The sequence below is a fragment of the Protobothrops mucrosquamatus genome, unplaced genomic scaffold, assembly GCF_001527695.2.
Source record: "Protobothrops mucrosquamatus isolate PMUCROS unplaced genomic scaffold, P.Mucros_1.0 scaffold69, whole genome shotgun sequence".
NCBI classification, from domain to species: Eukaryota; Metazoa; Chordata; class Lepidosauria; order Squamata; family Viperidae; genus Protobothrops; species Protobothrops mucrosquamatus.
Window position 1 is genome coordinate 1310132 of NW_015386447.1, and position 14070 is coordinate 1324201.

The following is a 14070-nucleotide window of genomic DNA, read 5'->3' on the forward strand; positions in this document are numbered from 1 at the left end:
TGTGTGTAATGCTCCTCAGAGGAGCCTTACCCAATGAAAATGCTAGTGTACAGTTACCAGCCCACATGTGATTTCTCAGTTAACTGGATGATGCTTATGGAACTGCCATAAGGAACATGGGCTGCTCCAGCCTCTTCAAAAGAAGCTGTGAGTATACTGCTATTTAAGGCCCAGGCAGCATTCAAGTTTGATAAATTATTAGTATTATTAGTGCAGGTTGAATATTTAAAACAATTATGTTACCCTCACTGGGCACTTTTGAATTAAAGTCATTTTCTCTCAATAACTTTTAATCCCATAACCATAGTACCCTTATGAACAAATTGGGACGAAGAAGAAGTTATCATAATGGTTCCCCTCCTATTTGGATAGCTAATTCAAAAAGTGGCACTGAGGAGATGATTGTGTGTTTCATGGAAATTATGAAATGGATTCCTCAGGACTTTATTTCCTGAGCTTTTATATATATATAAAAAGAGTAAAACCGCAGTAAAAAAGAGTAAAACCGCAGTATGGCAGACCAATTGTGAACACCTTGACATTTTCAACTGCCATACTGCAGTTTTACTCTTTTTACAGTATCTCTTGCCTTGCCGCCCCCAACTAGGGGCATAGAGCAGGCTCAAGTCGCAACTGCGAAATATTTTTATATCCAAATTTCTTTTTTCTGACAAAGAGTAAAGAATTAAATTGGGAGACTAAGATGGACCATTTCTGGCTTTTTTGCCTTCATCAGTTAGCCATACCCTTTATGGGATTCGAACCTGGAAAGTTATACATACTAGGCAGTGATTTAGCCACTTTATTTATTATTTATTTATTTATTTATTTATTTATTTATTTATTTATTTATTTATTTATTTATTTATTTATTTATTTGTTTGTTTGTTTGTTTGTTTGTTTGTTTGTTTATTTATTTATTATCAATATTCTACTGGTGACATCCAGCCTTCCTTTCCTAATACAAATAAGGCAATTGATATTCAGAAGCAGAACAAGGAATCGGTTAAAGAGCTAATAAACTAAGATTCAGTCTAGACAAAACAGCATTAAAGGATGTATCCTGAAGAGTCATTTGGGCCTTCAAAAATTTATAGGTATCTCAATCTGCTCTCACCAAAGAAGGGAAGTCACAAAAGTGATGATGTCCTGTTTCTAAAATGCCTTTGTCTGGTATCTATATTGTGTTTTTTAGTGCTCTATATTGCCAGCATTTAAAAACAATTTTGGTGGTTTTAGAACTTTTTTTATGGCCTGCTTCATTAGTGCGAGTTTATAGACACATTTAATGTTACTTCCTTTTATTGTTGCTAGTGATTTTGCGCTGACGATTCCTATGCTTTCTTTTATATTGTTTGGTTTTCCTTAATATGATTTCAGTTGATTATTCATTGCCCTGAGAACTGCAGGGGTCAGTTTCAAACAATAATAAATAAATGAGTAAAACAAGCAAGTAAGTGCATAAATAAATTCATTATTAAATAAGTGATACTGTACTATTATATTTTTCAGGGTTTTGATTAATGCAAACTTTAACAACAAAATGTGTAATAAGTATACCAATCAACTTTATCCTAGATCTTCAGAAATCTATATTACATTTGTACAGTATACACTCAAATGCAGAGGTACATGTTCCCTATGTACTTATGGATCCAAACTCTCCCAAAAGTGAGAGCCTTGGGTCAAGTGACATAGAAAGTAAGCTAGAAAAAATACTCTATGCAGTGTGGTCTTGATCCTTTGCTGTCTGTTCAGCTGTAGTAGGCATCAAACCATATACAGAAAATTTAGCTTTTCAGTTTTTGGACAAGAACTATTCAAACCCTTCTTCATTCAATTTATGCTTTGAAGCTATAGCTTGTACACACTCAAAAAGATATACCACTGAAACCCAAAAAGTTACTTATAAGTAGACATGCATGAGACTGTACCTTTTAATGTTTAATATTATATAAAAACAATTTTCAATATGAGAGTATGTGAGTATTCTTGCAAATTATTTCATATGCTTCCCATAAATTGTGAGGAAGCAGAAGGAATACATTATAATTGTTAAAAAAATCTGTAGGAAAGAAGAATGGTACTATTAAACATTTCTTGCAAAAAGATGACATGTTAGTATTAAATAGCAGCCACTCCTTCCCTGACCAAATCTTTAATAAAAGAGATTAAAGTGGTATAGGTTAATGATGAAAGAGCTTCAACTAACATTCAAGTGTTTAACATTTTATCCCCTAATTGCTTAGAATGAGTATATGTATAAAACAGGTGAAAACTATTTAATTACCTTTTTGTTCCACTTCTATTGAAGAGAAAGAAGAAAAGCAAGAAAGAGAAAAAGAAAATAGATTAGTGGTACTGTACTGAGCAGACATCTTTGCTGTTGCATTGAAGTATTAACCTCTGGTTCATTTTCAGTTACAGTTTGTGAACATGATGTATCTAAGATCTAAGGTCTTTAAATAAAAAAAAAAGTACATTACAGTGTTAAAAGGCATGCAGCATCATTTCCAAGAAACCATTAACAACATTGTAAAACTTGTATTAATTTTAATGTGAACAGTTTTAGGATCCTAATGACTGAAAATCCCTAATTACATCAATTCCAGGAATTGTCTCCAAATAAGAATACATTCCCGAAAAGATGTCATTGCCTGCAACCTCCAATAGTATTACATTAGTAAACAACACATTTCTTCCTGTATTTTAATCAGGAAAAAAATAGATGAAATAGAATATTGTATGATAAAAACTTTAGCTTTTTATTAATGAATTCATCAATGGTATATTTTTTAAACCAACTGCCCATCAATTAAGCAATATAAAAATAATGATTTATAAGTGCACTAAGTAATTGCTTTCTCAATGGCACACAGTTTTCAAAAACTAAGAACAGGAATTGATTTAGAAAAAGCAAAAAGCACAAATAGAATACCATTTGAAGGATTTTAACAAGTTTTGGATTGTTGCAGACATTGAAAGGCTTTCTATATGAAAATCGGAATGTAAGGATGGAAAAATGGCACTGTATATTCCTATATTAAAACAACAAAGAGAAACTTCTGAGCTCATATTTAAAGAACACCCATTTTCTCTAATTGTAATCAAAGTGAACATACAGGCAGATAAATTCACAAATAATTCTTGTTCCAAAACAGGGAAGTGTGTTAAAAACAAGGAGTTGTGACACTAGACTCAGCAACTGGCCTGGAGTTTGCTTATTTATATTCCACCTTTATTATATTTACAAATAACTCACGGAAGCCAAAATATCCAGCACAATTTCTTCCTCCTATTTTCCCCACAACAACATCCCTGTGAGGTGAGTTGGGCAGAGAGGGTGTGACTGGCCCAAGGTCAAGCTGGCCTGGAGTTCTTGGATGATAAGTCCTGGCCTATGATGTTAGATAAGTATTTACCCAATTCATAGTTTGGAATACTAAGTAGGAGAGAAGGAGGAGGGAGGGACTCTGTTCTAAGAACCAAATGGGACATTGGTGACCAAAGATGTCTCCAACATCTTTTCTCTCCATTCCCAATTAGCAAACTTGGTGTAAAGCATCGGTATAGAAACAGTTCTAGTCCCATTTTAGGCATGAAGCTAGCTGGGTGACCTTGGGCTAGTCAGTTTCTCTCAGCCCTAGGAAGGAGGCAAAGGCACTTCTGACATGGGAAGAAAACAGCAGGGACCTACCCGGGAGTTCTCTTTGAAATCAATTGGACATGAATGGAAGTGGGGGGGAAGGAAACCCCCAAAGGCAGCTAAACACTGTGAACATAATACAGAATGCTGAGAGGAAATCTAACAACAGAATGTTAAAGCACCAGGCTATTTAACTAGGGAAGAACTGAGAACATGAGAGCTTTGATAGAATAAATCACTATGAGTGCCTGGGATTATCCAATTAGAGGCAATTGGGAGACTGGGAGCTAGTACTCACTGTTACAGCTAACAAGCATGCATGGAGATTGTTATGGAAGCACACTTGAGACCTGTCTGTGTTCTGCATTTTTTGATTCAGAAGTCTCCTTTTCCTTCATTAATAAAACAAAACTCATTTCCCTAGCAGGTCACTAGAAGACAGGACATGAAGGAAGTAGATTTGGCATAGAGTCATCATTCCTCCTCAGGTCTTGCTGCCTTATGTTTACTTTCTCAGTACATTATTTCTTCTCCTGACTTCCCATATATGCAACTGCCAAACCCCTAGTATTACAAGCAGCACAACTGAACAGCTAGAAAGCTAGTAAGAAGAACAAATATACTGCTCAAAAAAATAAAGGGAACGCAAACTCCTTCAGTTCCATGTTAAAATGTTCCCTTTATTTTTGTGAGCAGTATATCAAAAATGAGTCAGGTTCCTTACATCATTCTGTCTGGGAAGGAATGATATTTTTTTATTTTAATGTATTTCCTGGTTCTTTCTTCATCCCAACTAAATATTTTAGTCTTATATGTTAAATAGCTCTTCTACTATAGTTGCTATGCATTGATAAAAGTGAAGTACAAAAATGAATCATAATTTAATTTTGGTTTGCATATTGGTTTGTAATCTGTAAATTAGATTGTACAAGTAGTCTTTGACTTATGACCACAACTGAGTCCAGAATTGCTAAGTGAGAAATTTGTTAAGTGAGTTTTGTCCTATTTTATGACTTTTCTTGCCACAATTGTTAAATGAATCACTGCAGTTGTTAAATTAGTAGCAATAGCACTTAGACTTATACTTCATGGTGTTTTAGAGCCCTCTCTGAGCCATTTACAACATCAGCACATTGCCCCCGACAATCTGGGTCCTCATTTTACTGACCTTGGAAGGATGGAAGGCTGAGTCAACCTTGAGTTGGTCAGAATCGAACTCCTAGCAATCAGCAGTTAATTAGCCTGCAATACTGAGCGAATCTTCCCCATTGACTTTACTTGTCAGAAGGTCATAAAAGATGGTCACATGTCCCTGGGACACTGCAAGCATCATAAATATGAACCAGTTGTCAAGCATCAGTTGTCAATTACATGACCTTGGGGATGCTGCAATGTTCATAAGTGTGAAAAATTGTCATAAGTCACGTTTTTTCAGTGCCGTTGTAACTTCAAACAGTCACTAAACACACCATTGTAAGTCGAGGACTACCTGTATTGTATTAAAAATACAAATCAAATGATGGTACAAATCAGATGATTTCCTTCTCCATTAATTCCTGAAGTCCCCCCTCCCAAAAGTCTTGCAATTACATCCATGCAGATTGTCCTGAAATTCTTTGAGCTATTACCGCTTCTTTTAATATATCAGGTATCTTTTAATTTAGAAAAGACAAAACAGTCTACTTTCTAAAAGAGGATTCTAAATTACTGCTCTACCATACCTACACAGATGTCTGCATACCATATTTTTCCATCTATAAGACGCACCCTTGTATAAATCTGGAAGTTCGGCCAGCCAAAGATCTTGCCCCCTCCCCCCTCCCGTTAGTGGCAAGCCCACAGGGGCTTGACACCTGCACCAGGCAGCATGGCAATCCACACAGGGATTACCTGGGCTGTGGAGGTTACCATTATTTAAGATGCACCTGATTTTTGAAGAGGGTGTTTGCAGGAAAAAATAGCATCTTATACACGGAAAATACAGTATTCCTCCCCCCCCCCCCGTGGTCACGGGACTGCATGTTGGGCTCTTAGCAACGGCCTTCATTTATGGATGTTTGCAGTGTAGCCAGCACTTTTATGATATTTTGCTGAAAATCAGCAATCATTTCCAGTTTTTAGTAAAAATGTTCATAATGAACAATAGGTTGCTGTACAACTGCAACATTTGCTTTAGCTGCAGCATTTGCTTTAGCAAAAAAGGTCATAAAATTGGATCAGTCACATGAATTCCCACAACTTATGACTGTAATAGGCAGGCTCCATTATGGTTGTAAGCTGAGCACTACCTCTACACACAATCACACTTATACATATTAGCGGAAGATACATATCTTCCTGCTCACCATGAAAAACTTTAGAACACAGAACATAGAATAACAGAGTAGAATAACAGAATAGAATGTCAATGACATGATGGAAGAAACTTTGCTGGCCAAATATCTGAAAGTGGTATACAATAAATTATTCCAAAGTGGGTTTGTTCAATAGATTGAACCCTATTGGGGTGTATGAGAAGTGTGTATAGGAAAAAAACCCTGTCTAATGTGTTCATTATATTTGCTCCTTTTCAGAAATCTTCAGAAAGATACTAATAACAACAGCAACAACCATTTGTATTCTAGCTTTCAAATTCCACTCATTGCAAAGAAAACGAGTTTTTACCACTGATGGTGAATTTGAACTAAGTGCTCTGAGGTACTTCTTAATAAAAAGATAGGAATAGCTATGTCACAAACCTGTCAATTCTAGTGAGTGAGAGGATACACTAACTTCACTGATTCTGAGATCAGTATAAGCTGGAAGCCGGAACTCCTATTAAATTCATTCTTGTCAGTAATACTAAAAGGGGAGGGGAAAGCTAAGAATAATCTATAGCTAGCAGAGGGCAGATCTAGTTCTGCAGAAGTGAAAGAAGTAAATCTACGTATGATAAATAATTTTAAAATCAATGTGAAAGCAAGCAATGGCAAACCACGTCTGTATCGACAGTCAAGGACCCTTGCAAACTACCGGACATGTCTATAATATTTAAGTAAGTTTGTGTGTCAGATGAGGAAACTCTCAGATCCTCTAGTTATTGGAGCAGACATAGAACATTCATAATAAGTAGGTCTGGAGATAGAAATGTGGCCAAACCAAAATTACAAGAAAGCCTGATGTTTGATGGGAATTTGAGTTCTACAAACTAAAAAAATCTGAAATGGTCAAAGCAGAAATAAAAGTATGCCAAATTGGTCGTATTAAGAATAACTAAATTTTATTGAAGTGGAGACAGCCACTTTCACCCAGATATGCTATATACTACTATGTATGATATATGAGTCAAAGCATGAGTAGAAATGAAGATCACCTGAAAGCTGTGGTTGGTACGAAATGCAGCAGTCTGGATACTGCCAGGTGACAGCTATTGTGGCTATATAACATAAGATGCTGTAGGGATTACTTTAATTACAAATAAGCTTTTGAGAGTAATACAAAGTGGTGGCTTTAACCTTTAAAACCTTACATGGATTCATGCCAAGGTATCCTCAAAATTGCCTTCTGGATGCTACTTATTCTGAAGTGCATCCCTGATAGGGAAGCTTAGGATACTCCACAGTCCTGAGGTGAGAGGTGTGAGGGTCCAAAGGCATTTTTTTTCTGTAATGCTCCCCATTTTTATAGAACAGCCTCCACCCTCCTCTGAGGTTCAAGTTTAGGCTGGCATGATTTAGAGCAACTTGGGAGGCTAAGGGCTTTTCTATTTGTGCAAAGCTGTAGTTTTCTATTTATATTATGTGTATTTATTATAATTTTACTCTGTTATGGTTTCCTGTGCTGATTTTATGACCAAAACCATATTTCAGTTGAAGCTGACAGGATGCTGAATAAATAAATCATGTTACATTAATGAGAGTAGGTGTTCCAGAAAGACATAACCTGAAAAATATATAGTTACAATATAAAGTCAATGTAAGGAACAAATTTAGTACACTTCCTTATGTGAAAGAGAACCTGAAAAGATATGGGAATAAGTGACTATTTCCAAGAGGAAAAGATTTATGTGACTTTCAGAACAAGCTATCAGGATAGCCTTGAACAACAGGGCTATACAATGACTGAACAGAGACTTTCAACTCTAAAGTAAGATGGGGCTAGGAAAGATAGCTTAATCAAGCACGTCAACAAACACAGGAATCTAAAAAAGAAAAGGGAAATGAGAGAAGAACAGAGAAATCACAGGAGGATGTACGGTTAATATAGGAATACTAAAGAGTACTCACCGAAAAGATCTGAAAGAGGCAAATGAGGTTAAAGGAAGATTATACTGAACCCTTTTCAAATGGACTTACAGAATGACAGAAATATTTGTAGAAAGGATATATATTCAGGAGCTGACTCCATTAAAAAGTGAGTCAGTACAGCTAAGAAACTAGCTGTCAAATTGGAAATACCCACAGAACTATTCAGAGTTTCAGAAGAAAAGGTAGTTAAAGTGCTAATAACTGCTAATAATGTCAAGTGTAAAAAATTATATTGAGGGTCTAGAAATTGGAAAATATTGGTTTATATGCTCAACCTAAACAACAGAGATGTAAGAGAGTATACAAATTAGATTAATTCTTTAGACAATTTTTGTTTAAAATATTACTAGGAAGAATAGAGACAAAAATGCCCAAAAAACATAAGATTTCAGAAAAGGCAGAAAAAAATGAAAGATGGGTAATAGAAAAAGAATATATGGAGGAGATTTATCTTTACTAATTATCACCACTTTTAAGTCGTTAGAAAGTGAAACACAGTAAGGTTTATATGAATGCCATAAATTCTAATTATATTTCTTAGCAGCCTTTATAAAGACAAGAAGCTGATATAAAAACTGAATTTGGAGAACCAGAAAAGAAAAGAGAATGGGGCAATGATATGTGTCCATTTTTGAATATCTTACAGAGCGCATATAGTATAAGAATGGCAGGAATAAAAGAGATCACAATTAGCCAGAACAATGACAGCCTGATATATTCAGAGGACAGAACATTATTATTCAAAAGTAACAAGAAGTTAAAAGAATGAAAGTAAAAAAATCCAGTTTTCTTTTAAAGACGTAAAACTGCCCGCATAGTCAATTTGTAGTTGATGATCAGATTTAAAGGAGAGAGATAGCTTTATTTTCTGGAGCTCAAAAGTAGATAAAAATGGAGAAAGTGATGAAGAAGTAAACAAGTTTTCATCCTTGGTAGAAAGGCAATGAAAGACTTAGACACGATCATGAAAGATAAAGGATATTTCTATGACTATGCAAAGCTTTAAAGCAGGGATGTCAAACTCTATGTCACATGACGTGTCATGACATATCGTGACTTTTTTGCCATTGCCGGCAATGGGGTGGGCACAGTTTCACTATGAGGCATCTAGCCTGCGGGCCGGCAGTTTGACACCCCTGCTTTAAAGGAATGCTTTGATACACAGAGCTCTGAATGAAGCACCACTTTGCAGTATGAGAGTCAGTTGAGAGGAGCTTGTTGGAAAAGGAGACTTTTCCCAAAGTGCTGGCTGAGGGGTTTCCTAAGGATAGCTCCAAACCTCCTCATATATATAACAACTGTGAAGTTGGGCAGCAGCACCATGGACTTTGGGGGATGATCCATGCAAGGCCATGTGCAAGTAATCTGTCAAGCTCTTGGGCAGACTGTATGGTATCCCAGAGTTGCCAGTCCTTTGAGGAAGATCAGATTCGGAAGCCAGTAAAAGTACTACTTTTACTGTAAAACTACAGTAACAGAATCTTGTAAGTCTGAATGAGCTTTCCCCTTTTATTTTCATGCTTCGAGAAAGGGGCTAGTTACATTCCTGCCCCGACTCAGTCCTTTTTAAAAAAATCTCACCTCAGGCTTAGTAATAGCTCTTCCTCCTCATCCTCAAGGCCTTTCCCTCCTCCCTCTATGTCAGTAAATCACTAGTGACTTTAAGCTTGCTGCTTATATTGCAGCTCCGTGGTCAACCATGACACAACTTTCCAATTAACATCAAGGGTGTTTCGGAGTAGCTGACTGTGGTTTAAAGTATGATGCTGCCCTATCCTTGAGGGAAGGTGCACCATCACAGCTGCACACAATGGGTTGTCCAGGATCTTTGCTATCCCAGCCTGGGCTGCCAAGGGTTCAGAGCCCCCTCATTGTTGTGTGTGTGTGTGTGGGGGGAAATTCTTTAAGTTGATTACCTTATGAAAAACTACAGCACCTCCTTTGTGCTTGCGAAAGATCCAAGCAAGTTAGGGAAAACAGCTGAGCATGCCTTAAAACCTCTGATTCACACTGCCAAAATTCTCAATAGGCTGTTCATGGCTTCTGGCCAGCATATCTGGCAAAATGAACACATCTGGGACAGGGTGGGCAGTGAGCCTTGAAGTGCTGCTTAGGAGCTTCCTGCAAAACAATTTGAGGCTATCTGAATCACTTCACTGAAGCAAAATGTGTAATCTGTTAGCATCTTCCAAGTGAACGAGGTCACCTAAATGGCCCAAAGCACTCTTTTGAAATAAATTTTAATCATTCAGCACAAGCTGACTGCAGCACACAATGGAACAAATATGGTGTCAAATCTCATATGACCTAATTCATCTGAAAGACATTAATTCCAGAGGGCCCTGCAACTTACAAATTAACAGCTTGGAGAATATAGCAAGACCTGTGCTTACACTTTGTTTGTATGTTATCTGACTTCCCTCACTCATTCAACATTCATTCCACATGCTACTTTGCCCCATTTCACCTCCATAGGCATTGCCATCCCCCAAACACATCCTCCACTCCAGTATGGCATGTAACATACACAAATCCCTCTCCCCATTTCCACACACATCCATCTCACTGATCTACATCTACAAACACATACTCTCCCCTCCGCAAAGATAAACAGCTGCAAGAATACTCTGTCTCCTAATATACCTATTACCATCTGTGCCACCTTTCCTCTATCATTTATAATTCCCATCCCAGATAGACATTCCATCCCTCATTCCCTTCTGCACACTCACATACAAGTTACTCCTGTATACAAGGCACCAGGTTGAACTCCACTGCTGCCTTTCTCACATACTCCTCTATATACACTTCCTGCATATTTTATTTCCAACTAAGTTCATTCCTTCTGAGATTCACTCAGCATCTTCTCCTTCTACAGTCACCTTCCCAACCATATCCCTGCCATATATAAATACAATCCAGTGTATCCCTGCCATATATAAATACAACCCTCTTCTTTTTCTGCATTGAAATTCTGGTCATCCCATATTCCAACTTCCACTAAGCCATAAAAGAAATAAAGTCACATGTTCTTCCTCTTCTCACACACTCCTTTTCCTCTGTGTCTCCTTTGTCTCTTCTCTCACACTGTCCTTTTTCATATGCAACCCATTTTCTCCATATGCTCTTTTATTGCATTCCCCTTTTGTTTATTTGAGCTTTATTAATGCAGAGAAGCAAATCATAACAATGTTCCAATAACAAAACCTCAAACACAGATCTTGAATTCAGTTATTCAACTATTCCAAAAGCATACTTTCATATATAATATAACAATTTATTTAAAATTGTCTGCCTAGAAATTCATATTATAGGCACTTAAGAAAATATGATCATATGTGCTCAAAGTCCTTTTTTCACCCTGTCCTGTAACAAAAACAAGACACACAAACAAAACCATGTCAACACTTCAATCGTGTACACTAACTAGGAATGCACAAAGCACCGCCAAATAAAAGTTAACATTTCAACTTCTGAATTAATTTCCAAAACACGAGGGTGCTGATCGCCTGCTCTGATACATTTTCTAAATACCAACCTGTTTTTTCTATCAATGGCTAGCAGTCATGAATGCACCTACTGAAGATAATCCTAGAACAAGGATGAACATGGCTGCCAAAAACTTCAAACGTGTGTTATAATCCTTCCTCCCTTCTCTGCAATCCCTGATTCCCTCACCCCCCTTCTCCCCACATTGCCCTCCAATCCCACTCTTTCTTCTTTACATACCACATTGTTGGCTAAGATGCTAATTGATCATTCAGAGAAAGAAAATCAAACACATAGCTATGCTATCTTGTAAGAGTGTCCCTAAAATCTATTTTCTTTCCTATGATTAATAGAGTTCATATTTAATATCCAGAAGAAGAAACAAACAAATATTTGATCATTCAGATGACACAGATTGCTTCCACTAGAGTCAGCAGGCAAAGCCAAATGAAGGCAAATACCATTCAAAATATATTTATAGTAGTCATTATCCAAATCTATTTGTAGCACTGCAAAGCAATCTCCTCAATCCACCTAATATAGCATAAATCCTATACATGCTAACTCAGAAAAAAACCCTCATTTTTTAAATATGGCTTATTCTCAAGTAACTGTCAATAAGATTGCTGCCTGATTTAAATACAAGCAATGTTTTCTTTAAAAGAAGTATCCTTCCATCTAGAAAGCATTTACAAAAAGGAATGGCTGCATCATATCACTAAATATATTCTGAATTCCTTCCTGCATATTTCTGTGTGGTTTTTGTTCTAAAGCATAGTGGCAACAATGAGACAGCCTAATCTTCATTTTTACTGAAGATCTATCAAATTTAGCAATTCCTATACATTGACACTGTTAAGTCCGGAGAATAATGGCGCTTGAGACGAAGCATTTCTAACAAGTGTTTATTCTTTGCTTCCAATCTACGAACAACCCGAGCAGAGGCACGCAGGCCTCTATTTATACCTTCTGATCCCCGGGCAAGTTCAACCAATCACGAGGCGGTCTTTTCCCGCCTTGCGCATGCGCGCAAGGCCGGCGCCACTCAGTCTGGTCCCGGGCAGCTTTTGCAAATGCCCGGGACTCTTGCAACGTCCCGAGCCTGCTTTTGCAGGCTCAGGACACAACACCCCTCCCCCCTAGATAAAATAATACGGCGCCCACATGGACGCCATCATAGTGATGGTTATATAATTAACTGTTGAGTTAAGTTACACAGTGTGTGTAAGATGTGGAACTGTTCCGTCGTACAGAGACCCAATAGCCCCAACATCGTTTACGTAGAGTCAACCAGCCAGAACCTCTAGTTCAGTTATTACAGTTAACATGCTCACCTTACGTAATCTGCAAGGTATTTGGGAGGGCCTTTGACCCTGAGCGACCTTCTCGTACCTGGGGAACTTGTAGTGTTTTCCCCGTGGCTTCCCACACTAAGTGAATTGCCCTGTGGTTGTCTTGTGACTTCAGTTTGACTTTCCTGCCCGTCTCTTAGGCTTGAGAAGTCAGAACTCTGTTGATCACTATACCTGGTTGACCTACCACCTATGGAGTTTTCCAACCCCTCTGAACTCATCTCCGTGTTTCCTGACGGAGTGTGGTTTTCCTGGCTCCTTCCTGTAGTGTTAGGGTCTAGGGATGCCTCCCTGTTAGCCCTTATACGTTGGGACATCCTTCTATGAGCCATTTCAGCAAAGGACGTGTTTCCCCTCTGTTTTGCCTGCTCTCTTGCATGTTGTGAGTTGTGAGTATGCTCCCAGTTATTCTCCGTGTCTGGAGTATTGTTTGTGAGGTGTGGATAGTTAGTATACCTCTGGTGGGACTCCCAGGCTGGAGTGTGTGTGGGGGTGTCTGTGTGCCCCCATCCCCCTGCATTGCTACCTGAATCTCCAGTGGAACTTGGGTGTTGAGAGCCCGTGTCGTTCCCCACAACCGTTGTTGGCAGCAGATTCTGATTCTCAGAATGCATTCCCCATTCCTCCCCCCCCCTAGAGGAGACTGAGGAGGAACCCCAGGTGAGTCCCGCCTCACACGTAATTGATCAATGTGGCGGTGAAGAACACGGCCGTCTTCCAGGGACACCTCGTAGGACAGAGGCCCCGAGACCTTGCAGACCACAGCCGGGACCCAGAGGTGTCCAGGCCCGTAGTTCCTGGCCCAGACAGGATCGCCTTCATGCAGGACCCGTGGTGAGTGTGGCTGAGACACCTGTGAAGCTACATGCTCCGGATTCAGCCTGTCCAATTTAGTCACGAGCCGACAACCCCAACAGAGTTCGGCCGGGCACTTACCCGTGGCAGTGCACGGAGTAGTACGATGGGCTAGAAGAAAGTCAGCCAACCTGTGATGCCAATTGCCGTAAGTCAGCTTCTTGAGGGCGTCCTTGGCGATGCGAACCATCCGTTCAGCCAGACCGTTGGTGGAAGGATGGAAAGGAGCCGAAGCAGCGTGGTGGATCATGTTGGCCTGTAGAAATCCCTGAAACTCAGTAGAAGTAAATTGAGGACCGTTATCTGACACCAGAACATCTGGCAACCCGTGTGCAGCAAAAATGTTTCTCAACACTTGAATGGTTTTGGCAGCTGTGGTAGAAGACACAGGCACGACCTCCAGCCATTTGGAATGGCTATCAACAACAACCAGGAAGAATTG

At 38.7% G+C, this 14070-nt stretch overlaps 1 protein-coding gene across 3 annotated transcripts in view; it reads right to left on the reverse strand.

Annotated features, from left to right (window-relative positions):
- Nucleotides 1-14070, reverse strand: part of ADGRL3 (adhesion G protein-coupled receptor L3) — a 410528-nt gene that overhangs the window by 310586 nt on the left and 85872 nt on the right. For all 3 annotated transcript variants that reach the window (XM_029283374.1, XM_015812132.1, XM_029283375.1), the window contains one exon: nucleotides 2291-2305. In XM_029283374.1, coding sequence (XP_029139207.1) covers nucleotides 2291-2305 — 15 coding nt within the window. The remainder of the gene's footprint in view (nucleotides 1-2290; nucleotides 2306-14070) is intronic.